Genomic DNA, 24,431 nt, shown 5'->3' on the forward strand with positions numbered 1-24,431 from the left:
ACGGTTTTTATAGATAATTTGCTATAGATATACTGTAAGGTGTTTTGTTTTGTTTTTTTACTTGTGAGAGGTTCCATTTTACAGTGGAAATGTAACCCAAACCTGCACATAGGTTGGAACATGCTGATTCTTTACTTGCGCTCATGCATTCAATGCCTTGAATGAAAAAATGTGCTCAAAAAACACCTTTATATTTATTTATTAGCATTTTACTTTCTTTGGCAATGGTTTTGTACCTACAAGATACAAAACTGTGGCAGTGAAGGCCCAATCGATTATTAGAGCATGAAATCAGCAAGTGGATACTAGTTTACATGTTGTCTGCAGCAGAGATATATCTGCAGAGGAAGTTTTTCAGTTCCGAAATATGCATGGTCTCCTTGATGGTGGTGTCTCTGCTGCGTATCTGTAGGAGGCCGCTCTCCAGAGTGTTCTCACTGATCACCGCAGTAAAAAGCACGCCCATCTCATCATATCTACAAGGCACCAAATACATACACGCAGTATTTAATAAATTGGTTATCATATATTGTATATATATATATATATACATTTGATTACTTACAAAAAGCTAAGATAGTGGATTTTCAGGTGAACCCTATGGATAAACCTAAAATGCACTACAACCTTTAAGTCAAAGTATTGTTTTTTTTGCCTTATTTTAGATAAAAAATATGGGATAAGGACACCACTATCTCAGATGGAAGTGGCTAGTGATGCAGTGCAATAGAAACTCGGAAGAGTCACAGAAAGACATAGAATTAGATATCCTTGAAAATCTATTATTAACAGACTAGCAAAATGATTGAAAAATTGAACATCCAAAAGTTTAGAAAGTGTTGAATTAAGTTCAACTGTCAAGCTCCATATAGTCCATTTTAGGTTGAGCCTGCAATTTAAACCAAAACCTGAACTAACCCTAATTTGTATTTATTTTTATTTGTACGTATATTAATTTCTTTTTGATGAACATTTTACTTGGAGTTGAGCTGATCCATTGGTGAGGGTGATGTTTCAAGATATCCGGGCCAAGCAGAGATTTTAGACTCTTTTAACTCCTGCAGCAGCCCTTCACAAACCTATAGCCCAGAAGCACAGTCAATTACAAATGACGCTCAGCAAAGGTAATGTAATTGCATACTGAAGTGTTTCTCTGACCTTCCTCAGCTCCATGGTGGCTCCCCTGCTAATACCTAAAGCCACTTTGACTGGAGCCAACAATGGATGTAATTTCAGAACCTGAAATTGATGACATGATGAAATAAGACATAAAAGAAATGTTTCATAAAAATACATTTGGAGGTAGCTTTACTTTTCTCTGCTGTAGCTTCTGTTTGGTGTCTTCTCTCTTGTGTAGCTGCAGCGAGTTGGACAGAAAAGCCAATAAACCGCGATTGACGTTCCCGGTAATTGAAACGACGTGAGGAATAGACTTGCGCCCATCTCGACTCTACAGGATATTTGGAAAGACAAACAATGAAAGCAAATGATTATATACTTGGATTGTCCCTGGGCCTCACGCATTGTGTTGCTTGGCAACCTGGTCCGCTTTCACTCGCTTTGCACTGCCTCCTAAGCATTCAGTCATGCTCACAGTATTTGAATGAAATCGCCTGTGTTGAATTTGTTAAAAAAAATGAAGAAAAAAAAACAACCCTCAAGCTCATTCAGAGTAGCTTGGAGATGAACCACACATGTCACTGGCGAGGATTAACTTCCAGATCAATGAGTTGATTCCATATTTGAAGTGTGACATATTTTCCAAATGTATGAATTCATGTCTTAGGAAAACGCCACGATCCGGAAAAGAGCATGTGAAGAAGCGGTAAAGCGGCATAGACCTGGAGTTTAGAGCGGGCTTCTTTGTGCATCTGGAGCAGTTCGCCGTCTCCTCGGCTCCATAGAACCTCCACGGGCTCCTGTCCCCACGGGAATTTGTAGAAAATCTTCAAACCGCGTGACGTTGGCCCCTCTAGTTCATCTAGAGCGACGTCACTGCTGCTGAAGTCCGATGGAGCGAGGGCAAACTGGTCCCAAAAAAATAAACATAAAAGTTATCAATTTGACCAAAAGCGTATTTTGAGCGTTATCCATCAAGAACTCACCTTTCTCCACCACTTGAGCCTCTGTCGAGCCCAGTGGTCCAACCATTGCGAGGAGGTTCGAGAGGAGCAGAACCAGACAAGAGATGCCTGTGTGACTTCTGCTGGGCTGACAGAAATATCATTCTTGGAATTACAGTGGCACAGTTAAGAATGATTACTTCCCAGCATGAAGTTGCTGCTGATTTTTTGTTTGCTGGTTGGTCAGATGGATTGCAAAAAAACGGCACATCAGTATTATGAAGGAGTAACTAAGGAGTGAACTAAAATGTAAATAATCACTCCAGTTTTAGCCTGGACTGGACCGGCTTCACCCAAAATTCCGATGGCCATCACACCCCTGCTTATGTCGTGTTTTCTGTTGCACCCGTTGTTAGAAGTAGAGATTCATGTTTGTGTGGTTGATTTTCAATAAGGCCAAGCTCACTTCACAGTGCTCTAAGCAGTTATTTCTCCTTTTCATTGTAAACTGGGGTAAGAAAGACATTAAAAATCACATTTCTGTCTGCTGTGGCCTTCTGGATTGCACACACAAGGGATGGTGGAGCGTCGATTAAGCCTCACCAGCCATCACCGTCTTTCGAGGACTGAAAACATCTACCAGTTTCAGCGATGCCAAATGGGAGCTTCCTGTTCACCATCTCAAATATGGGGACAAACTGCTCCAAAGACCCTTAGAAAATAAGCAGAGGGCACAATAAATGAATTCGAGAGTTGTCATTTGCACACAAAAAGAAAATGATTACATCAAGCGATTACTTTTCTAGTTTGTCTTCACTAATATAAAAATATTAAAAGGATAAAAAAGAAAACATTACAATCAAAAATAAAAGGATTGGATTGCTACCTGGAATGAGGCTGGTTCTCAACATGGGTGATGTCTGCAGAAACATGTGGACGTTCTGGGCGAGCTGCTCCCTGCTCACCTCGGTCTCCTCTAGTATATTTACGACGTTATTAGGATCTGGGACCGCCAGGTATCCCCATTGTCCCCTAGCTGCATCGTGGCTTCCTGTGCTGCAACTCGGCGTGTTGATCCCGAACACCTGATCTCTGGATCCAGTCATCGAACGCCACCACTGGTGCAGCACGTTCTCCTTGAGCTCAGTGCCCAGTGGGCCGTAGTTGCAACCTCTCCCACGTTTAAACAGCTCCATATTGGTGTCTCCAGGAGAGATGAAGTGTCTGTCCACAAAGAGCTGCAACAAAGTCCTGGTATGATCCAAATTGGTTGGTGGACAGCAGAGTCTTCTTACATGTTGCCAAACACGCGGCGTACATCGGAACGCACATTTTGGCAGGCCTTTTTTTACTAAATGAATGAACATGAGCAACGAGCTGGTAAAATGACAAATCTGTCAAATTTATGAATCCATCACGGGAACATAATCCAACCATCAATAACCCACCTCACCATCCATCTATGGTGGCGTAAAGCTGTTTAAAATGGAGTTGAGGAAAAAATCACGATGACACATGCCAAGCGTTATTGGCTAACTTGTTTTTTTGTCTGTCACTTCGAAACTTATTTTCAAATTCTTATCGTAAATGTGAGTACATGGACATAGTTACGTTGTTTTTAAAATTCGTATCGGCTTGTAACCCGGAAGCTTTTTTTTTAAGTCTTGCTTTTCTCTGCGTACCTCGTCCACAGCGCCATCTAGTGTGACCACCGGCAAGGTTGTGAACACATGATCTGTTTTACATCTACTTTGCCATAGTCTAACCCACTTATATGTATAACCCACTTATGATACATATAACCCAAATTAGATTTCCCCATAAAGAGACAAATCTCCCTTTTTCTTATTTTTATTTAAAAAAGGGACATTGCACCATTTTAATAATGATCACATCACTTTCACGAATTCATAACACCAATGCAATACAACGCATCACCTAGTTAAATAACTAAGGAATGTACGGTAACACAAAACCAAGAAAAAATACAGCACATGACCGTTGCACCGAAGGAGACGCTGTGGTATCACTCAATTAATCTCAAAACCTGCAGTAAGCAAAAAAACAAAGTTAAACATATATAATACTTTAATTATAACAACTTCAAATGCGACCAGCGTGTGAATTATCGACTAAACAAACAAAAAACAAGGGGTTTCAATATCCTGTATGGCGACTACTGTGGAAAGGGTGGTGGCATGGGGTAGGGCACCATTGGAGGTGGTGGCTGTTGAGCCTGTGGCGGTGGTGGGGGATGAGCGACGTAAGGAAACGGGTGGTTCATGCCGTTCTGGCCCTGTCTCTGCATTCCCCCAAACTGAGGTGGGCCCTGGAAGCTTTGGTTCCCAAAGGCTCCCGCCTGATTAGAAGGACCACCAAAATTACCTTGGCCATTGCTGTTGCCATAATGGTTGACATAACTACCACTAGAGTTACCTCCATAGTTGCCCCCATTTTGCACCTTACCCCCAAAGCCACCCCTAGGCCCATTTCCAAACCCTCTATCATTGTCCCTGTAGCCGCCGCCGCCGCCACCACCACCACCAAAGTTCTCACGCCGCCCACCTCCAGAATACCTATCTCGACGGTCATCTCTGAAGCCGCCTCGCCCCCCCCTTCCGCGACCTAAATGGAATGCAAACAAAGACATACTGCTGTCACGTCTCGCGTCACTCAATTGTCACCATTCAATTTGAGTGGTTCTCGTACCTCCTCTGTCCTCTGCCATTTGGAGGAGCTTGGGGTTAATGGCCTGGTTGGCCTCGCGTAGCACAGCGATCAGGTCACTTGCCTGTTTCATGTTGTTGGGGGTGAAGAAGGTGTAGGCTGTGCCCGTTTTTTGACTCCGGGCTGTGCGTCCAATGCGGTGGATATAATCCTCGGAGGAGTTAGGGTAGTCATAATTGATGACAAATTTCACATCCTCCACATCTGTGAGAAGTGTTGCAGTGTGGCAAAACGAAACATGGGGGCCACACGGGGATTTTGCACACCACAACAGCCAGACCAAAGCACACAATTAGCAACTGTGAAGGCTGAGGTGGAAGGTGTTGTTGAGGCTGTGGAGGGAATGGGTTAGAGCAGCATCATTTGACATCTACTCCATGGGAATACTACTGTGGGAAGAGAGAAACGATGCACACTCCCATTGCTTACCATGGTCCAAATGATCCAAAAAAGACTTTTCACTCCCTCGTTGGTTACCAGGGGAGAATACAAATGCTTAAAAGCTTACCATATAAGGAGTATGCATTCACTAGTCCTTTCCCAATGCAGCCAAATCCCCCACATGTTGTCAAGTGACATCCGGGAGCTTCTTCTACGCAGTTGGGCCAGGATATGCACTGGGGGCCTCCTCATATGCCAATATTATTCATTTTTGCAGGTCGTTTTTTTCCCAGTACACCCTCAAAAGAAGCCACACTGCACGTCTTGCCAAGACAAAATAGATCAGCTATTCAATTGACAGGGGCCCCTCCAAAAACAGTAAGCCTTGCGGGAGCCCCCTAGCAAAAACAAATCCCACGTCCCTTCATCTGTGTCATCAAGGCAAGATGTCCCAAGAAGCCAGTGTTCACTTGAGAAAATGTCTCTCATTGGCAGGTCTCGACATGACTTCTAGAATACAGGCGAGGGAGGAACTTTGGTTTGAGCTGTCGCTCACTCTTTCTCCTCACTAACCCCTATGCACATGTGCCAGGTCTCATCAATTTTCAGAGACTAATACAAGTTCTTAAACCGCTTTCTCCATTTCAAGGAATCCAGCACTTTGACGGGACCAAGCGAGAACCGAGAGCCGCGACAAGCACCTGCGCGTCGCCGATAACAATCGTCCCAAATCTCAATACCGTACAGCGCTTTCAAACACAGCGACATGCAGCAAGCACTTTTTGGGGGCGGTAACGGTTTGAGTCGGAAACAGCTGGATGGCAGTTGTCGGGCGAAATCCACGGACAGAGAACAGATGTGTGTGTATTTCAACATGTCGGAGGCAAAGGCTTAGCCACAGAGCCTTTTGAGAAAAAAAATCACTGGCACACAAGAGCTTTCACCTCTCTAGGCCCACTGGGTGGCAAGCCAGTTGAGCACTTCCAATATGTCATCCTTCTCCCTCTCCAGGCCTGGGACTGTCATGCCTAGTGCCTGCCACAAAGACTCCACCTTAAGGTGAGAAAAACTCAGAAAATGCATAGAGAAGTTAAAGAAAGCAAAAACACTTTCTTTAAATTACATAACAGAAAAAACCCGGTGCCGCTCAATGGCAAACTGACCTAAGCCGCGGGAGGCCACGTCTGTGGCGATGAGGATCGGTGCTTTGCCGTATCGGAACTCTAAAAAGGGCCAAAGTGCAATGGAATTAAAGAAAAACATACATGTCATAGTTGCTTTTCCACTGCATCAAACCGGCTTGTGCATGCAATGATGAAGCGGCACGACTACCGAGTGAAACGATGATCTAGTTTTGCAAATTTAGCGAGCGAGATCTGTGTTGTGCCCACTAGGTACCATGCAGTGGAAAAGGTGAGCTCATTTTGTTCTTACCATTAAGGACCCAGTCTCTCTCCTGTTGGCTCTTGTCTCCATGAATCCCCATTGCTGGCCACCTGTGTGAAACACACTCTGCATGATATATGCCGTTGTAGTGAATTGGTTTTCAAATCAGAATTGTTTTTAATTCAGATATGACAACATTAACTGAGTGAAATAAAATGACATTAGGGTAATACTTACCCATCTCTTCTCATGCTCCTGGTGATCTCATCACAGCGTCTTTTGGTCTCCACAAAAATAATTGTCTTGTTTTCCTTTTCACTCATTATCTCCTCCAGCAAGCGAAGCAGTCTGGAGACAAGATGAAAGCTTGTTTTTAACTACCAGTATGAAATCATTTTGAGTCACTTAACGTTCCTCTCCAAAGCATCTTACTTGTCCTCCTTCTCCATGTCATTGCAAACATCAACAATTTGCAGGATGTTATGGTTGGCGCTGAGCTGAAGCGCTCCAATGTTGATTTGTACATAATCTTTCAGAAAGTCTTCAGCAAGCTGCTGAACTTCTTTGGGCCATGTGGCACTCCACATCAGGGTCTGACGGTCGGGCTGGTAAGGAAACGGGCGACACTCAGTTTATTTTGCCTTACAATAATTTTTACTTCGGGTCACAAGGCACCCAAACGTCAGAGTGATAGGATATGATCTCACCCGTATTTGGTCGACAATCTTGCGGATCTGTGGCTCGAAACCCATGTCGAGCATGCGGTCGGCCTCATCGAGCACGAGGTAGGTGCAACGCTGCAAATTTGTTTTGCTGCACTCCAGGAAATCAATGAGACGACCCGGGGTGGCGATACAAATCTCAACTCCTTGAATAAAACCACAATTCTCACATTATTATTTACACGTCTCCCTTGTACGGGGCGGTCCCCTGGACCCCCCAAAAACTCCTGACGGAGTAACAGTCCAAAGCAGCGTACCTCTCTCGAGATCCCGAATTTGGGGTCCTTTGGGTGCACCACCGTAGATGCAGGTGCTTTTGAGATGGGAGGCCCTGCCGTATTCAGCAGCCACTTGTTGCACCTGCTGGGCCAGCTCACGTGTAGGCGCCAACACCAAGCACTGCAAAAAAGCATTAGTTTGCTTAAAAATGTGCATTCATCAATAGAGTTCAGAGTTCAACGTCTATTTGACGGTGCATTTCCTAACCATGCAAAACCAAACAAATACTTAATATAAATAAAAAAAACTTAAGAAATATTTGTTCAGTTCCAGAAACTCCCAAGTGCCATGTGCATTTTTGTTGCAGGTGCCGTCATCTCCATTTCAGTCAACCATGAGCTCATACAAATTGACGTCTTCACAAAAACATCATCATTTGCATCCTCGAGCATAGCTACGACCTTTGTTTCTTGATACCACGCTGAGTTACATTTGACTGATTTTTGTAGCACTCTGAGCGTGCATAACAAAAAAAATCCAATAATGTATATTTATAATGCACATTTAAACACATTTAGTTCAAGCCAATTTCAGCTTATGGAGAAGAATATATCGTAAAAAAATAGATAATAAGTAGTAGACATTTAAAGGATGGTTTACTTACAATAGGTCCATCACCATGCTCCAGGAAGGGTTGATGTTGGATGTGCACAATAGCAGGTAGAAGGTACTGAAGGATAACAGGGTGAGTACATATTAGTTTCTCTGAGCTCACCAAGCCTTCTGTTATGAATTGTAAATGCATCAAAAGCTTAGTTACCAGCAAAAAAAACCCCGACTTGTCTTTACATGCATTTATGTGTCCTTCATTGAAAAACCTCTGAAAACATCATACTTATGTTTTAATACGTACTGCAAGAGTTTTCCCAGAGCCAGTTTGAGCAATCCCAACCATATCTTTGCCACTGAGAGCAACTGGCCACCCCTGAGCTTGAATAGGGGTTGGTTCAATCCAGTTTTGTTTACTGACCATGTCCATAACATAGTCTACAAAACAGGACAGGCAAGATAAAAGGAAACGGACGTTATGCAACACTTTTGTTCCAGTTGTCAGCGTTGCAGACTTCTGCATTTTGATTTTCGAGGAAAAATCATTTCAACTCACTTGGAAATGCAGCTTCATTGAACCTTAAAATTGGTTTGGGGCATTCTCTTCCTTTGACTGTCACTTCTCTGCTTATTCTGTACTGCTCAACTTCTGGCTGAAACAGGAGGAAAGGAATCACACGTTAACAATGATGACTGCCCACACGAGCACAGGGGGGAAAGTGTTACTTCATGTTAAACCACATATGGAAATGTAAACAACAATAAATGCTTACAAGCAGCCTTCGGGTGACATCCGGGTGTTCCTGGTAGAAGTTCTTTTGAAACTTTGGAAGCTCATCAAGGTTCCAGTGTCTCTTTCTTAGTCTGTCACCAGGGTTTCCAAACTTTACCGGGGGAGGTCCACCCCTGCCGCCTCCACCGCCGCCTCCAAAACGAGGAGGTCCCCCACCATATCTAGAGAAGACACCATTTATATGAGGAAGTAGAATGTTTCATCTGGTTGAAGAAATGTAGTACATTTAAATGGAAGCTGGCCAAGGGAGTTTTTAGTATCTGAACACTTGTGCGTTGTGTGCATCCAAAGCATGCATGAAGTGACATTGAGAGGCGACAACGCGATCACAACACTGCAGACCATTGAAGACAAAACGAAGCAATCAAGTCTATGTGTTTTGTCAAGACGGGAAGTCGCTGCGTCATAAACCCATATCACGTTAAGGCTGTTCATATTTCTCCTCCTAGTGTTCGTGCCTATAAGGGCAGCTAATAATCACACAGCCCGGCCCGCAGTTAGCCAGCTTGAATCTAAAACCAATCGAGGGAGTTGTAGTACGTGACAGTATGTTCACTTTAAAGCAGAAATAAATTCAATCGATTGTGTGGATGTGCGGTCCAGAAAAAGGATGGAGGGATGAATTAAAACCGAGGCTTCTCTCGCAGCAATGTAGCAAAGGCGGCGTTTGACGTTAGCAGCCATTTGTAAACGGAAAGGAAAACAAAGCAAACTAATAAAAAAAACAGCGGGTGACTTACCCTCTATCACGGCCACGGTCTCTGTCTGAAAACCCTGGCATTATGCAGCAGAGTAGACTGAAAATAAAGGCGAACCTAAGGCAAATATGTTTAATGGATTAACAAGACCGGCTAACCACACACAGCTCGGCTAACTGAAAGGACGGAAATGACGCCACAGAATGCGGCGATAACGTTGTATCCGCCCTGCTTCGTACATTTGTTTCAGCAAAACTCCGTACACTTTGACAAAGTAGAAAAGCTGATATTTCTTTATCAAGAAGTAGCTAAATTACGCACTACTTGTAAATAAATTTAAAAAGTCAGTAAAAACTTATTCTTATCCATCCATCCATCCATCCATCCATCCAGGGGTCGCTGGTGTGCTGGTGCCAGTCCCAACAGTCATCAGGCAGTAGGCAAGGGACACCCTGAACCGGTTGCCAGCCAATCGCAGGGCACACAGAGAGAAACAACCATCCGCCCTCACAGTCACACCTTCGGGCAATTTTGGAGCGCTCAATCGGCCTACCATGCATGTTTTGGGGATGTGGAAGGAAACAAGGTGCCCGCAGAAAACCTACACAGGCACGGGGAGAACATGCAAACTCCACACAGGGAGGGCCGGAAGTGGAATCACACCCTTTGAACTGTGAGGTGGATGTGTTAACCTCAGCCCCATCGTGCCGCCACTGATTTCTATAATTAATAACTTGCAACTTTCTTTCTAGTTGTTGATAATGCAAAATAAGGTAATATAAGAGAAAAGCATTTTGACTGAATATATGCAAATTTGGACTAAATGGATGAGCACAGTTTTCGCAATACAGTATACAATTTAACTTTTTCTTGGAGTCTGCCGCTTCACCCAACAATTACACCATAAAGTATTGACTAACCGGTGTGATTGCATTCATCTACTTCTCTGATTACGGTCCTTATATGGTCGTCCCATATTTCTTCATCGTGAGAAAAATAGATATTTTTGGAAACGCAGAAACTTGCACAACATATGTCAGAAGGAATTTACGGGAAGATCTCATCACAAAGTATAAATTGGAAACAAACATCTTTCTCATTCAAGACACTGCTGTGTGACCGCACTACAAAAGAGCCAATTTCATTTATTTCCACCATAATCTTTTTTTACCTCTTATAAGGTGTGTTTTCAGCTAGCTGTGATACCTTGAAGAGGGAAGATCAGAATTTAGCGAAGAACAAGATCAGCGCTTCTGCATGTTTTTACATTATGGTAGCTGACTTGAAGTCTTAATTAAAGTTTTGAATCTATTTACTGTCATTTCCAGACTATAAGACGCACCTGAATAGAAGCCACACCAGGTAAAATTAGGGGAAAATTTTGTTCATATACATATAATACTATAAGCCGCAGGTAATTAAAATTAAATGTATTATCAAAACAAATCTTCTTACAATATCATCTAAATCATAAAAAAAATAATAGATAACCTGCATTGGACTATTAACCGGAAAGTTCAAAGGTTGTGCAAAAAGTAGTGATTTATAGTCTAGAAATTTCAGTATTTGATTTTAATTTAATTTATCTATTAGAATTGAAGAATTTTCTTGCTCACTATGTCTTTCAACAAATTAGAGGGATTGTGCAAGAACAAACACTATTTTAATAGACAGACAACAAAAATGAGAAATTGAGGAGAATTCATTTTGAGTACACGAGTGTTAAGGTCCAAAAACCTAATACCAACCACAAAAACCAACAATGACAACAACAACAAAAAAAAAACAAGCACGTAAATAACATTTTCCAACCCAGAAATGCACGTGTTATCAGAAAGACAGGGACTGGAAGGAGGTGGAAAAAAAGACTAAAACCATCTCACCGGAAAAGTGAGGTATTGCACTATTTACATAGGAGCAAGTTTCTCAATTGAGAGACGGTGTTTTGAAGCTCGTCTCTTTCTCTTGTTAAAGCATTGAGTCTTTCTTGTAATCTGTTGCACCGAAATCTTGAGTATCTGCCACAATCCGCGTAAGTCGGCGTCACAGGCCCTGGACTGGTTGGGCACGTTAGATTGCACTCCAAACAAAATTGTGAGGGCACTGAAGGAAAAAAGTATAAATGGATCATTATCACAAAATCAGATGAATAGCGGGAGCTCTTAAATTGAACATTATTCATTCCTTGACACTGCTTTAATTTTACAATTTGGAAGAATTTGGTCATTTCTGCCTCGTAGTTCTGAGTTTCTGAGTCGCTGGTCAGACCTTTCTGTAATGTTCAGGACATTTATGGCGTACTAAACAAACTATCAAAGCATTGAAATTACACAAGAATGTTGGAATTTCCACCTCTAGGTCAAGATTTAATCAAATTTCTGCTGAAATCCTTTCCATGTTCATGAGCTGAAGTCAGTAAGCAATGTTCAATTTCGTGATGATGTTTTGAACTCAGGTTTTGACTTTTAAAGGATATTTTCTCAAGAATTTTGGTTGAACTCCAAAACGTACGATTCTTGGAACGTCAAACTGGATTTTCCATTGCATCTATTCACAGCACTGTTTGACGTTACTTTCTTGATACAGCAGAAGTTGAAACATTCAAAAACAATAGTATGAGCAGTCTACTTACAGGCGAGGCGTAGAGAAACATTGAGCGTGGCTTGAAGGACACATCCAAGGCCGATGATTAGGAGAAATACATGACACATTCTTTCTTGTGCTAAATGGATGCATATATATAATATATAATGAACCAAATATTTTTCAGGGTGTAAATACTTGCAGAGATGCAATTGCTTGATTCCTAAAGTATAAATGAATATTTTCACCGTTATAAATTCCATAATATATATAGAAACAGTAAGCTCCACCAGGAATAGGAAGTCTATGACTTTACAGAAAACTTAAATCCAGATATTATTCTCAAGTATTCTCAGGTATGATGAGGACAAGTTTACCTTTTCGATTTGTATCCTCACTGGACATCTGCTGTGCCATTTCTACAGGAATCATGCATTCACCTTTCAGCTCAGTGACAATCGACAATGTGTCAATTCTGGAGTGCGAGGTAACTGACACTATTTATCAATCATATAAGTAAAAAGGGGAAGTAAGAAAAGCTGAAGCACATTTCTCACTCTTTTTTTCGCTCATGGACATCCTCTTCAAGAATTTCATAATCCAATCACATCCTGATAATAGGAGAACAACAACCTTGCCAGCTGACAGAAAGAAATGAAAAGGCAGAAACACAGAAGTGGTTTTCACACGACCGTGACACTAACTTCCATCGTTATTGTAACTCTATGGCGGCCGCGACATGGTGAGACTTCATCGTTCGGAGGCTCCACTGCAGATGGACTACTTGAACGTGCCTCAAGCTTCAAGCAAAGAAGGGACAGAGGCAGAGACCGGTGAATATAAGAATTTTTAAGCTATATTAATCTGTTTATTTTTCCACCTTTATGTCCATGCTATTAGATTCACGTGAACATTTTCAGAAGAAAGTTTGTCAGAAAGTGTACAATAATGGTGGTCGGATCCTTCGGAATGAAAGTTTAAACGACAACTGATCAATAATCAAATTAATCAATTAATATTTTGTTAATCGATTGGTCGTCACAAAAGCTTGTGTAATTTATAATTGTGGATATGGATGGACAACATTTCAGCTGCTATGGAAGTTTATCTGTGCCATCGGATTTTGAATTCGAATTTGTAGCACTGAATTTTTTTACATCCAATTTTTAACACTGAATTTTTTTTTGCATCTAAATCAGACTTTGAATTTTAAAAGCCATCGAATTTCTAGCACTGAATTTTTTTTTCCTAAGACTTTTTTTTCAATGTCTCAAAAAATTCAGTGTCAAAAAATTCAATGTCTTAAAAAATTCAGTGTAAAAAAATTCGACATCTCAAAAAATTCAATGTAAAAAAATTCAATGTCTAAAAAAATTCAGTGTAAAAAAATTCGATGTCTCCAAAAATTCAGTGTAAAAATATTCAGCGCGGACATCCGGGGTAACCAAGGGAGAAGTAATCGATCCCTGTATCAAATCATCCAACGTTCAGCCAATCAAGTTAAACTCCATTGGTCATGTGACGTCGAAACAGGAACGTCGTGAAGTTCAAAGGTAACAGTAACAGTTAATACTGTAATACTGTAATGAACTTGAACTTCACGACGTTCCTGTTTCGACGTCACATGACCAATGGAGCGTAACTTGATTGGCTGAACGTTGGATGATTTGATACAGGGATCGATTACTTCTCCCTTGGTTACCCCGGATGTCCGCGCTGAATATTTTTACACTGAATTTTTGGAGACATCGAATTTTTTTACACTGAATTTTTTTAGACATTGAATTTTTTTACATTGAATTTTTTGAGATGTCGAATTTTTTTACACTGAATTTTTTAAGACATTGAATTTTTTGACACTGGATTTTTTGAGACATTGAAAAAAAAGTCTTAGGAAAAAAAAATTCAGTGCTAGAAATTCGATGGCTTTTAAAATTCAAAGTCTGATTTAGATGCAAAAAAAAATTCAGTGTTAAAAATTGGATGTAAAAAAATTCAGTGCTACAAATTCGAATTCAAAATCCGATGGCACAGATAAACTTCCATAAACTGCTCAGCAGTAAATTAAATATACTGAAGGCCCTGAAGGCGGAAGAACCCGCCGAAACATGTCAGGTAATGCACCTAAAATAATTAGTTTGTTATAAATAACCAGTGAAGTGATTGTCTATGCTTTCTGTTCCTGGTCTGTATCACTCATATGATATTTCACTACACTGGAATTTTCTCGAAGACCATTTCCGCTTATTTAAAAAAATAAAAAATAAAAATAAAAAAAAGAGTACATGAAGCCTTCAAGCTTATTAACGTAATATTGTAGTTGTAGTGTTGTAGCATATATTTTGGTCACTATACTATCTGTGAGGGACAAATTACATAAATACAAAGATAATATTAAACACAATGTTGAATGATTAAATTCACCGCAATAACTTGAGTTCATTCATCATGTCTCTCTCTCATTGGTGCTCATGATAATGGTGTCGTCTCTTAGGCAGAAACGTGTACAGACTCGTCGCTGTGAGCCTCGGAATCCTGTGTGTCCTCCAAGCTGCTCTCAACATTTCACTACGTCTTACTTCTCGTGAGTTCCAACTCTTCTTCTCTTTTTTTTGTGCTGTTATACATATATGCATGTAGCCTTGATATGTCATTTGGAAAAAGTGTACAAATGAATAAGTGTTAAAAAAAACACAGCTAATAAAACCTGATATATATGAACAGGCATGTGTAGACTTTTTATATCCACTGGCTCATTTCCCTTTCAGTGTATTCTGTCAGTGAAATAGACAAATTTGCTGCGTGTGCAAACTCCACTCTTGAGAAAGAACTGAAAAGAAAAATCTATACTATTGGTAAGGATAACTGGGAACGTATAATTATTGCTATTATGAATGATTAATTCCGATCTGACTGGTTTTATTGACAGAAAATTGAATTTATTACTATCTACTTATTTGTTTGTGTGTTAAAAAATGTTGAGCAGATCAATATGGACAAGAAGGGTGGGTATATTTTCGCTCCAGTTTGTATTACGTCTCTTCCATGAGGAAAACGTGGCACAGCAGTCAACTCGACTGTATGAGGAAAGATGCACACCTGGTGGTTGTCGACAGCAGGGAAGAGCAGGTAGCGCTGGTTCTTGTGTCATTTCTATTATTTTCGCTATTTCTTGGAGTTGAATCTCAAAGAGAGCATGATGTGTTGCGTTGTCTCTTAACAAGGAGTTTCTCAGAAAATTCAACATTATGGTGTGGATCGGGCTGAGAGATCGCAGGGGCACGTGGTATTGGATCAACGGGTCTCAGCTGAAAACAAGGTTCACACTTTTTTTTATGCACACGCACGCCACATCATTGCTTCAAAATATGTTTGCGCTTCATGACTGAATCTGACTCGTGCACACGCGTGTGCGTGTGTGTATATGTGTCCGTGCGTGTGATAGAGCAGTGGTTCTTAACCTTGTTGGAGGTATCGAACCCCACCAATTTCATATGTGCATTCACCGAACCTCTCTTTAGTGAAAAATAAAATTATTTCTTTCAAATTCAAGACATTACGATTTTTTTACTGGTGCACAAAATGAGCCTTGCATTTCAACGTCACCTTGTTCAAAATCAACACAATGCATGAACTCACAAATTAGACACCCGCAAATCAGTGTGACTTTGCGAGACCAGTTCAGATACGCGGTATCACGAATTTGCACGATAAATCTGGTGTGTTCGGACCGTCGGAGTGGTGGCTCTGCCGAGCTCCTGAGACCGCCGACCCACCGAACCCCGAGGGTTCAATTGAACCCAGGTTAAGAACCACTGAGCTAGAGATACATAATTCATAGATAGACAGACAGACAGACAGACAGACAGACAGACAGACAGGCAGGCAGGCAGGCAGGCAGGCAGGCAGACAGACAGACAGACAGACAGACAGACAGACAGACAGACAGACAGACAGACAGAGCGAGAGATAGAGACAAAGCGAGAGAAAGAAGGCGGGGGTTAAAATGAAAATGAAAACTGTATGTGTTTTCTTGTGTTACAGCTTCTGGGCTCCAAATGAACCCAATAAATATGAAGGCAAAGAAGAAGAATGTGTACAAATACGGTACAATGACAATATAAACAACTGGAATGATGTCATATGTGATGAACAACATTTTTGGATTTGTGAAAAAAAGGTGTGATGCAACTGTTAGTAGATACAACTAACTCTGAAACAATCTCATTTCATACATATTGCAGTGCTTTGATAATTTTAAAATGGTCTGATCTGCTTTGTTTCCTATTACAAACATTGAGCCTTTGTGGAGAAACCACTGGGCTGAATAAAGAATACTTTTTTGTGCCATGTGACATCCATCTATTAACCTTCTAAAGCGCTTATTGTCATTAAGGTCGCACATGAGCTCATTCCAGCTAATTTGGGCGAAAGGCAGGCTACACCAGGTACCTGGATTGGTAACCAGTTAATCGCAGGGGAGACCAACAAACATTCAAACAACCATGTGCAGTTGCGGACAATTGTCCCTAATAAACATAGCATGGATGTTTTGGAACGTCAGGGGAAACTGGAGTGCTAAGGAAAACACACGCAAGCATGGAGGGAACATGCCAACATCAAAGAAGGCTAAATCCAAGATCCAAACACTGGGACAATTTATGATTTAATTCTTAAGAATGATGCAACCCAATCATGACTTTGTATAAAGCACAGGTGTCAAACTCAAGGCCCGGGGGCCAGATACGGCCCGCCACATCATTTTATGTGGCCCGCGAAGGCAAATTGTGCATCAAATTCGTGTGTCATTCCTAGAATTACAAATTGTCTTCATTATAATAATATCTTGACCAGTTTTTACTTGTCTGATCTGAAAACAAGTTATTTGTCAGTTTGTTTTGTAGATTTTACTGTATATAATGTGAGGTGCTCAAACATTTATTTGGGTTGACAGTCATAATGGCCCTCCGAAAGAAGCTATGATTACAATGCGGCCCGCGAAAAAAAAGAATTTGACACCCCTGGTATAAAGCGTACAAATCAGCAACAAACTGTAGAACGGAATTCTCTAAATTTAGGTTCACTGGCAAGACTTAAAGATTAGATACACAATTCTCATCAACTTAATGTCAACAATACAACAACAAAACAAACGTTACAATTTATTTATTTCATTTTTTAAATCGACATGAGTGAAATTCAAGACAATTTCTGGATATGGGTTTCTTCTTTTTTTTTTAATGATAACTCCAAAGAGTTTACCTGCACGACCTACACGAGCGTATACCTGCACTGACAAAGGATATCCAGCAGATGGCAGTAATCACAGATCAACGACACTTCCGGAAACTAGCAACAAGAACATCCAATCAAAAACAGTAACATTTTAAGTCAGGAAAGACGGTTGTTTCTTTCCTATGCTGAAAACTACTCTACCAATACACTAACGTACATGTAGTGTCCGCTCTGGATTTCAGTTCTTTCACCAAAAACATCTCCCCGGGAATTTCCTTGTTTTTGAGCCACATCTGCCTCTCTTCGACAGCTGTTTCATGGGCACTCCGGAGGAAGAGAAAGGTAAAAGCGGAAGGCAACGCTCGCTGTTGACGTACTATACGTAAGCTAACGCTAACTTTCCATAGCTAACTTTGTTGTTTCGCTCCATTTCTGTTATTGTTTTGGTACGTTCCCAGCCGAGTGAACGATCTCATATTGTATTAAATTCCCCCCAAATCGGTCTACAAAGTATACATTGTAAGATTCTTCGAAGTCGGCACGAAACAAAGTGACTTTAGCAGTCCTGGCTAGTTGAGTTGAGTTAAAGTTGCGACACTCGCCTTCGGCAATAGATAGCGACGTGACCTGCTGATTTTTATTGACCTCAAAACTTGCAATACTGTGAGAAATTGTATGTGTTATGCAACTCAGTGTATGTTTTCTTCCTTTAACAGACTGGTTAGATGTGGCAAATGAGCTGCTCGGCAAGTGTGGCATTCAACAGAAGCTGACTAAACTCACAGACTGTGACGCCCATGTGTTTCTGAGTCTCTATGAAAACATCCTGAGAGAGAAGGTTCCAGGTAAGATGACAGCAAACCGGGTGCAGCATCTATTTTGGAGTTCAGTTATGTTTAGAGAAATCCTTTCCATCATTACAACTCAAACTTTCTCATGCGGAATTTTGATCTCTTTGTATGTCTTGGCATGTGAAGAAATTGACAATAAAGCAGACTTTGAAATACAAAATTTACAGGGAGGGCCACAATTTATTTTGGGGGTTAGTCATAAATCCATTTATTGAGACTGTTCAGTCTGCAATTGTTCAAAACACAATGTAGTTGTAAGTCAAAACAACAAATATAAAGTGTATTTTTTATTCATTTAGACTTTAAAATAAATGATTGACAATCATCTATTATTAAATAACAATTATTGATGGGTTCTATACTTGCTTGTTTTCAATCTTTTCAGATTATATTGTACCACCACGCAGTCAAGAGGATGACATCCATAATGTTCAGTGTGTGATTGACTCGCTGTCACTGGATTATCTTCAGATTAGTCTCTCGCATATCACAGGCACCGTAATTTTTTTTTGTTTGAATTGCACCATGTTTTTTTTTTTTGTTTTTTTTTGCTGTTTAGAATAAAAGTCAAAATGTGTAATATCTATATTGCTAACAGGAGAAAATGTAATCAGGGGAGACAAAGAGTCAATCAAGAACCTTTTGGATATCTTTGACGGGCTCCTGGAATATCTCAGCGAGGCGATAAGTGAGGACTCACAGAATGATGGTGGGCACATCTAACAATACTCTCTCTTTCCTTTGACTGTTCTCAATATATTGACACCAGTTATTATGTGTGGTCTCTCTTTGTATGAACTGAAAATAATTTTTAAAACCAGCTATGGGAAAACAAAGACACATCTCATTTGGCAGAACTGAGCAGTGCTTTGTTAGTGTGGCTTGAACTTCGCCACAGACCACATTATGTAACTTCCTCTGCACCTCATGATTGTCATGTCCCAGATAGAAAATACAAGGGATTTCTTTTTTTTTTTTTAACAAAATCAGGGTCACAAAATGGTGGTCTCCGAGAGGAAGCTCCCAGTGAAAGCGAGGTGCCAACAACCAGCAATGCCATCAAGCAGATAGACACAAAGATGGAGGAAGTGCGTTTATATTCTGATGATGGAACGTAAGTAAATTTTTGTAGCTCTTTTCGCACTGCCTGTTAAACACGGGATGTTTCTGGGTTGCTCTGTGTTAACCGCATTGCCACGGACTAGAGGCTGTTTCTAAACAAGTTCCTAAGTTCTAAACCACAATACATGTATTCCTAACAGTCGAGTGAGTTAACTGAAATGTCCAGTAATTTGCATGCTCACATATCTTCCAATGCAGGTCCACTATGCAGTCGAGTAGGACTTCCCAACACTCGGGCAACAGTGAGCAGCCCGGCTCACCCGGCGAAGCCATCGGCCTTGGAGTTTCAGCACGCACGTTTGCAGATCAACAAGGTGAAGATGCAAAGATATGCATTAAAAAATACAAGGTGGCCCCTCTTTAGGGGGGAGGTTTTCTGTTGCTATGCCAGAAATAGTTGGAGGCAATCTTGCCCCCTGCATCTATTCTTTACCTTCTGACTCAACAGAACCAGCTGTCCAGATGTCAACCATGGATGCAGTCCCCACCACGGATGCAGTCGCTGCCACTAGTCCCTCAGAGGACCAGGACCTACCTTTGAGTGTACGGCCGCACGCTGCCATTGCACTCCAGCCACCCACCCAGAGTGATTCTCCCCACCCCGTCGTCACAGACACACACTGCATGGAGCAAGACGCCGGTGGTGCAGAGGAGCAACACGACCATGTTGTCGTTCAGGTATTAAAACCTTCTGTTTTTAAATATTAGATTTTGTAAGGTCTCACTTTCCTAGTAGCCTTTTTGACCTCAGTTAGTGCTTCTTTTTGGTCCTATGTTCAAATGTCCCATCATTCTCCAGGGACAGACCTGTGGCGTTGAAGCCCAGGGAGTTCTCTGCAATGGACTGCACTCTCCGGGTGGGTGAGAAAAACAAAACACAGTTGGTCCCCCGCTTACATCTTGAGACTAACAGTCTGGCACTTCTGTGCCTCTTTTCCAGCCTTGAGTGAAAGTGAGTCAACAAGCCAGCATAGAGCCAACGTTGCGTTCGAGGCACTGCAGGTAGGAAAGAAGCAGGTCGTCACATTTGAACTAAATGCCATATTTCCGGCATTTTGTACAAGTTTCAGCACCAAGTACAATATTTTCAGCCCACTAAGGGAGGCCCCAGGAGGGTTTTAGTCCACACGCAAGCAGATGTGCTCATCCTCACGCTGCGGGATGAGGCGTCGGCCACTACTCCGTCGCCACCAGACACGGAAGAGGAGCAAGAGGAAGAAGAGTCATGTCCTACGACGAGACTGCAGGCGGAGAGGCTCCACAATAGCAAGGCCCTCGGGTAAAACTATTTCATGCTAGCATAGTTGCCCTCGCTTAGAGGATGTCTCGCTCAAGCCGTCACTGTTTTGTCTGAGCAGCAGATGGTTGGAAAAAGATGAGGAGGAAGAAGACAAGGAGACACATTCTTGCCGAAGGAAGAGCAATAAGCGAGCGGAAAAAGAGTTGCATCATATTTCTGAGAAACTAACCCATCGAATTGATGAGCTGGATCAGGTGAGATCAGGTTCAGGTGCATGTTTGTAAACTTTTTCTTTCTGGATTTTTTTTTACCTTTTCGTTTAAAAATCCCGGAAATGCGCCATATAAGTAAAGTCCCCCTCTTGGAGCTCAACATTTCACTTCAAAAGCATCATATTTTCTTTTCTTAATTTTTGTACTTCCTGCAGATGCTAAAACGACTTATGGGCACCAGTGGAGAGTCTGGAGCTGTCGGAGATTCAGAAGAGGAGTCTGACCTCTGTGACGACTTAGTAACGCAACATAGGACTTCCAGACCACATGCGGGTGTGATGAAAATATGCATTTTCTCAGCTATATACTTACTCTGTCAGAGCACATCCACAAGAATTCTTTGGTATTTCAGGAACACCCAAATCCACCCATAAGACATCCTTATCCTTTTCCTCGCCAGCACGACATCACTCCGTGCTGGAGCGCTTGCAGGATGGCGAGCACGAAGCCCTGAGCCGACAAACGAACATCCCAAACCGTCCTCTGATGTGGCAAAGTGAGCCGCCGCGCCGTACTAAACACAGAAAGGTTGTTTTGATTTTTATCCATCTCCTATGTAGTGTTTGACTTCCAACGTTCAGATGGTATTTATTGAATTCACGTTCTTTGTCTAACCAGACTGTGGTGAACCAAGCCTACGAGACAGAACTGGCGAGATTAGAAGGCAAAAAACGAGCCGATCTGGACAAGGAACGACACAAAGCTCAAGAAGCTGTAAGTCGTCGCTGTGCTTGTCACCAACCACAGAGGTGTCGCCAAACAAGACTCAATTGCGTGTACACAGGAGCGAGAGTACAGAGAGGCCCTACTCGATGACTTCCCCAAGGCACCCAGAACGCTTCCTTCGACAAGCAAGTCCCAGCCCAAGGTCCACAAACAAAGCACATCGACACGGCTACGAATCCCCAAGAAAACGGCACCTCGTAAGATGCATTCCTTTCATTTACATATGAATGAATGGGCTTGGAAGAACACAAACAATCAAATTGTCCCCCAGAGCAAAGCATGATGTTTCGGCATGCAATTTCTCCTTTCAGTCAAAGTGAAGGAGAATGAGCTCCTGCCCTTGCTCCTGGAGGAGCTTCCGTTCCTGCATATTTCCCCGCATGAGCTGGGCCTCATGTGGCAGCAGCAGAAGCAACACGCAGAGCAACTCCATGCCCAAGCCTTCGCCCAGAAGCAGCGGCGCAGTCGATTCTCCCGAGAGGTTAGTGCTTGACCTGGTGTGGTCCTGAAGGTGGAGCGCAAGTGAGTAATGGACGCTTCCCCGTGTGTGGCAGTTGGAAGAAGCTCAGAGGAAGCACGACTTGCTGGTGGGGTTGGTCCACAAACAGCAGGAGCACAGCAGACGTCTGGTGGGTTCACTCACATTTCTTCCAGTGAGTTCCAAACAGCCAAAAAAAGAGCAGGATGTGACTCGCTATGGTCTCGATCCTCCAGAGGGACTTTAAAGAGCATAGTAAGCAGCAGAAGTTTTCCCAGACCCGACTGAGAGAACAGCGGCAGCAGATCGCTCGGGCCAGGAAGTACTATCAAGACTACCACGTCCAGCACCGGGCTCGCCTCATGAAGGCTCGCGTCAACGAGGAGAAGGTGGTTGCGTGACGCATTCCACTTCTCAGCACTAACAAGCTGATCTGATCATCCGGCATGTCGTTTGGTTTGTGTAGATGGTTCGGCAACTCTTTGAGGAAGGTTTGGAGGTACAGAAGGCTCGTCTGAGGGAGCAGAGAGCCTTCGCCACGGAGCAACGGCTGGAGTATCAGAAACAACACCAGGACCACATAGAGTCTATGGAGAACTACTACAAAGATCAAGTAGGACCACTTGCACAACAAGTGTATGAGACCTGCAAGAAGAGCTGAATGAAATATTTGCCTTCAAGATATAAACGCCACACCTTTATCCTTGAAGCCAATACTGCATCATGCGGACAGATGTTCTTAATCATTTGACTCTCCTATTCTAAATCACCTAACCCTTCTCTGTTTGCAGTTTTCACTTCTGGCTGAAAAACTTGAACAAGAGCAACAAGAGATCAAGAGTCGTAAAAAAGCTCAAGAGAAGGTTTAAAGAAAAAGTCATGTTAAAAATATTCTTAAAACACTCCTATCAGGTTGCCCCTTGTTGAAGCAGTGCCTTTTTGCAGGTGCTGCTCAAGATGAAGCGCGAGCTGCGTTCCAAGATGGAGCGCGAGATCCGCGAGCTGCAGAAAATCATCATCCAGACCGACCAGGACGACCACTTCCAGGATCTGGAGGTCCAGAGGTTACGCAATCGAGTGTGCATGGCTTCATTTCACTGCCACAAAAGCAGTCTGCACTGACCGTGACACGTCTGGGTCTCAACTAGAGGAATGAATCCGAGGTGCAACGTCCTGGTAACTGCTCAGATTTGCACAAGAAGAGCGCGCTTCCGCAAACCGTAGTTGGGTACAAGACGAACCTACAATTGAGTAACTGAAAGCAATCCGACAAATTGTAACCAACTGTACCTTCACTGTGACCTTAGTCTGTTGTAGCTGGTTGCCAGTACAACCGTTTGTTCCTATGCCAAATGACCAGAATACTGGGTTTTAACTTCCTTTTACCATGTGTGATTAAGTCTTCCTTCAACTTGTGTGTGGTTTATTTATTTTTTAAATTAAATCTGGCGGGTTTTTTTGTAAATACTAACTGGGTGTTGGTCCGCTCTAATCCATAAGACAATAACAATTAAGTCTTAAGAGAAGCTAAAGCTATTGGATTTCTATCTAACTGTAGCATTCTTAAGTGTGACTAAAGGTTTGTACATATTTAGGAGGGAAATTAACTTCTATGAAGCTTCCGATGATGTCTGAACCACCTTAAATGACATGAACAAGACTAATGCTGTTGTGGGTGATCTAGTCTGCACTTGAACCAATAAACCTCACGTTGCAAAGTTCTCACCACATTTACTGTTGCATCTATCCACACAAATACACATATGCCTCTAAGTGTGTGCACTAGAACACGATTGACAACAAACTTTTCGAAAAATTTGCTCCATGAAATGATCCGGTTGAGAGTTACCTGGTTGACTCCATAACTGTCAGCAACGTCTTGCTGATTGACTCCCTGGGCTAGGTAGTTCAGGAACATGAAGCACTTGCCATAGATGATAGAGCTGGTACAAATCAACGCCCAGAAGCACATCTTGATCATATGAAGCAAACCCTACAAAAAGAGAACAGATAAGACACAGTTGGTTTGGGAACAAAAAACATGCCTGATTATCACAGATTTTTGGGAGAGCAGAGGAAACAGGTAGGTTACACATAAATATGAAAGGCAGAAACTCAACAGTATGTATCCATTTTCGCTATACAGTAAAGCAACTCTTAAGTAACAAAATTAAATCTAGGCGTGTACGAGTTGTACATAGTATTGCCTTACTTGTCTTACCGGGTCTAACCAAGGTCGAGGAGGTCACTAAGCAGATTGTCTTAGTTGTGTCTGCAGACAGCATGCTCTACGGTAGGGGTCTCCAAACCTTTTGCAAGGAGGGCC

The 24,431-nt window shown here is 42.1% G+C and overlaps 4 protein-coding genes and 1 long non-coding RNA gene across 9 annotated transcripts; 2 read left to right on the top strand and 3 right to left on the bottom strand.

Annotated features, from left to right (window-relative positions):
* Positions 1–175: 175 nt before the first annotated feature.
* Positions 176–3,748, bottom strand: polg2 (polymerase (DNA directed), gamma 2, accessory subunit). The gene is made up of 8 exons (XM_061275629.1): positions 2,950–3,748; positions 2,667–2,775; positions 2,106–2,211; positions 1,842–2,027; positions 1,313–1,450; positions 1,159–1,239; positions 979–1,079; positions 176–476 (listed from the first exon to the last, which is right to left on the bottom strand). The coding sequence occupies exons 1-8, from the start codon at positions 3,428–3,430 to the stop codon at positions 311–313; spliced, it is 1,368 nt and encodes a 455-aa protein (XP_061131613.1). The 5' UTR covers positions 3,431–3,748; the 3' UTR covers positions 176–310.
* A 150-nt stretch (positions 3,749–3,898) lies between these two features.
* LOC133152088 (probable ATP-dependent RNA helicase DDX5) lies at positions 3,899–9,804 on the bottom strand. Of its 2 annotated transcripts, XM_061275625.1 has the most exons (13): positions 9,641–9,804; positions 8,881–9,061; positions 8,664–8,760; positions 8,412–8,545; positions 8,163–8,228; positions 7,537–7,678; positions 7,265–7,425; positions 6,990–7,162; positions 6,795–6,905; positions 6,606–6,667; positions 6,335–6,394; positions 4,773–4,994; positions 3,899–4,688 (listed from the first exon to the last, which is right to left on the bottom strand). In XM_061275625.1, the coding sequence occupies exons 1-13, from the start codon at positions 9,679–9,681 to the stop codon at positions 4,240–4,242; spliced, it is 1,899 nt and encodes a 632-aa protein (XP_061131609.1). In that variant the 5' UTR covers positions 9,682–9,804; the 3' UTR covers positions 3,899–4,239. The 2 variants fall into 2 exon arrangements, with proteins under 2 accessions (XP_061131609.1, XP_061131611.1); XM_061275627.1 differs by lacking the exon at positions 9,641–9,804 and having other exon boundaries at positions 8,664–8,756; positions 8,881–9,022.
* A 2,975-nt stretch (positions 9,805–12,779) lies between these two features.
* On the top strand, positions 12,780–16,536 carry LOC133152091 (CD209 antigen-like protein E). Of its 2 annotated transcripts, XM_061275630.1 has the most exons (6): positions 12,782–13,014; positions 14,676–14,765; positions 14,950–15,036; positions 15,168–15,310; positions 15,406–15,500; positions 16,226–16,536. In XM_061275630.1, exons 1-6 carry the CDS (start codon positions 12,921–12,923, stop codon positions 16,365–16,367), a joined length of 651 nt encoding a protein of 216 aa, XP_061131614.1. In that variant the 5' UTR covers positions 12,782–12,920; the 3' UTR covers positions 16,368–16,536. The 2 variants fall into 2 exon arrangements, with proteins under 2 accessions (XP_061131615.1, XP_061131614.1); XM_061275631.1 differs by lacking the exon at positions 14,950–15,036 and having other exon boundaries at positions 12,780–13,014.
* Positions 16,537–17,512: 976 nt separating this feature from the next.
* On the top strand, positions 17,513–23,826 carry LOC133151681 (centrosomal protein of 95 kDa-like). 3 transcript variants are annotated; one of them, XM_061274918.1, is made up of 21 exons: positions 17,513–17,798; positions 18,133–18,261; positions 18,653–18,765; positions 18,866–18,976; positions 19,258–19,381; positions 19,588–19,703; positions 19,838–20,067; positions 20,189–20,246; positions 20,330–20,391; positions 20,481–20,668; positions 20,748–20,883; positions 21,057–21,174; positions 21,254–21,429; positions 21,520–21,615; positions 21,686–21,824; positions 21,939–22,108; positions 22,182–22,256; positions 22,342–22,494; positions 22,572–22,718; positions 22,897–22,968; positions 23,051–23,826. In XM_061274918.1, the coding sequence occupies exons 5-21, from the start codon at positions 19,347–19,349 to the stop codon at positions 23,225–23,227; spliced, it is 2,148 nt and encodes a 715-aa protein (XP_061130902.1). In that variant the 5' UTR covers positions 17,513–17,798; positions 18,133–18,261; positions 18,653–18,765; positions 18,866–18,976; positions 19,258–19,346; the 3' UTR covers positions 23,228–23,826. The 3 variants fall into 3 exon arrangements, with proteins under 3 accessions (XP_061130902.1, XP_061130900.1, XP_061130901.1); XM_061274916.1 differs by having other exon boundaries at positions 17,514–17,758; positions 18,653–18,760; XM_061274917.1 differs by having other exon boundaries at positions 17,514–17,758; positions 18,653–18,760; positions 21,302–21,429.
* LOC133151682 (uncharacterized) lies at positions 23,058–24,427 on the bottom strand. Its single transcript, XR_009713968.1, has 2 exons — positions 24,327–24,427; positions 23,058–24,098 (listed from the first exon to the last, which is right to left on the bottom strand). It is a non-coding gene; the product is annotated as an uncharacterized LOC133151682 (long non-coding RNA).
* Positions 24,428–24,431: the final 4 nt, after the last annotated feature.

The sequence above is a fragment of the Syngnathus typhle genome, linkage group LG3 (assembly GCF_033458585.1).
Source record: "Syngnathus typhle isolate RoL2023-S1 ecotype Sweden linkage group LG3, RoL_Styp_1.0, whole genome shotgun sequence".
In the NCBI taxonomy this organism is placed as follows: Eukaryota; Metazoa; Chordata; class Actinopteri; order Syngnathiformes; family Syngnathidae; genus Syngnathus; species Syngnathus typhle.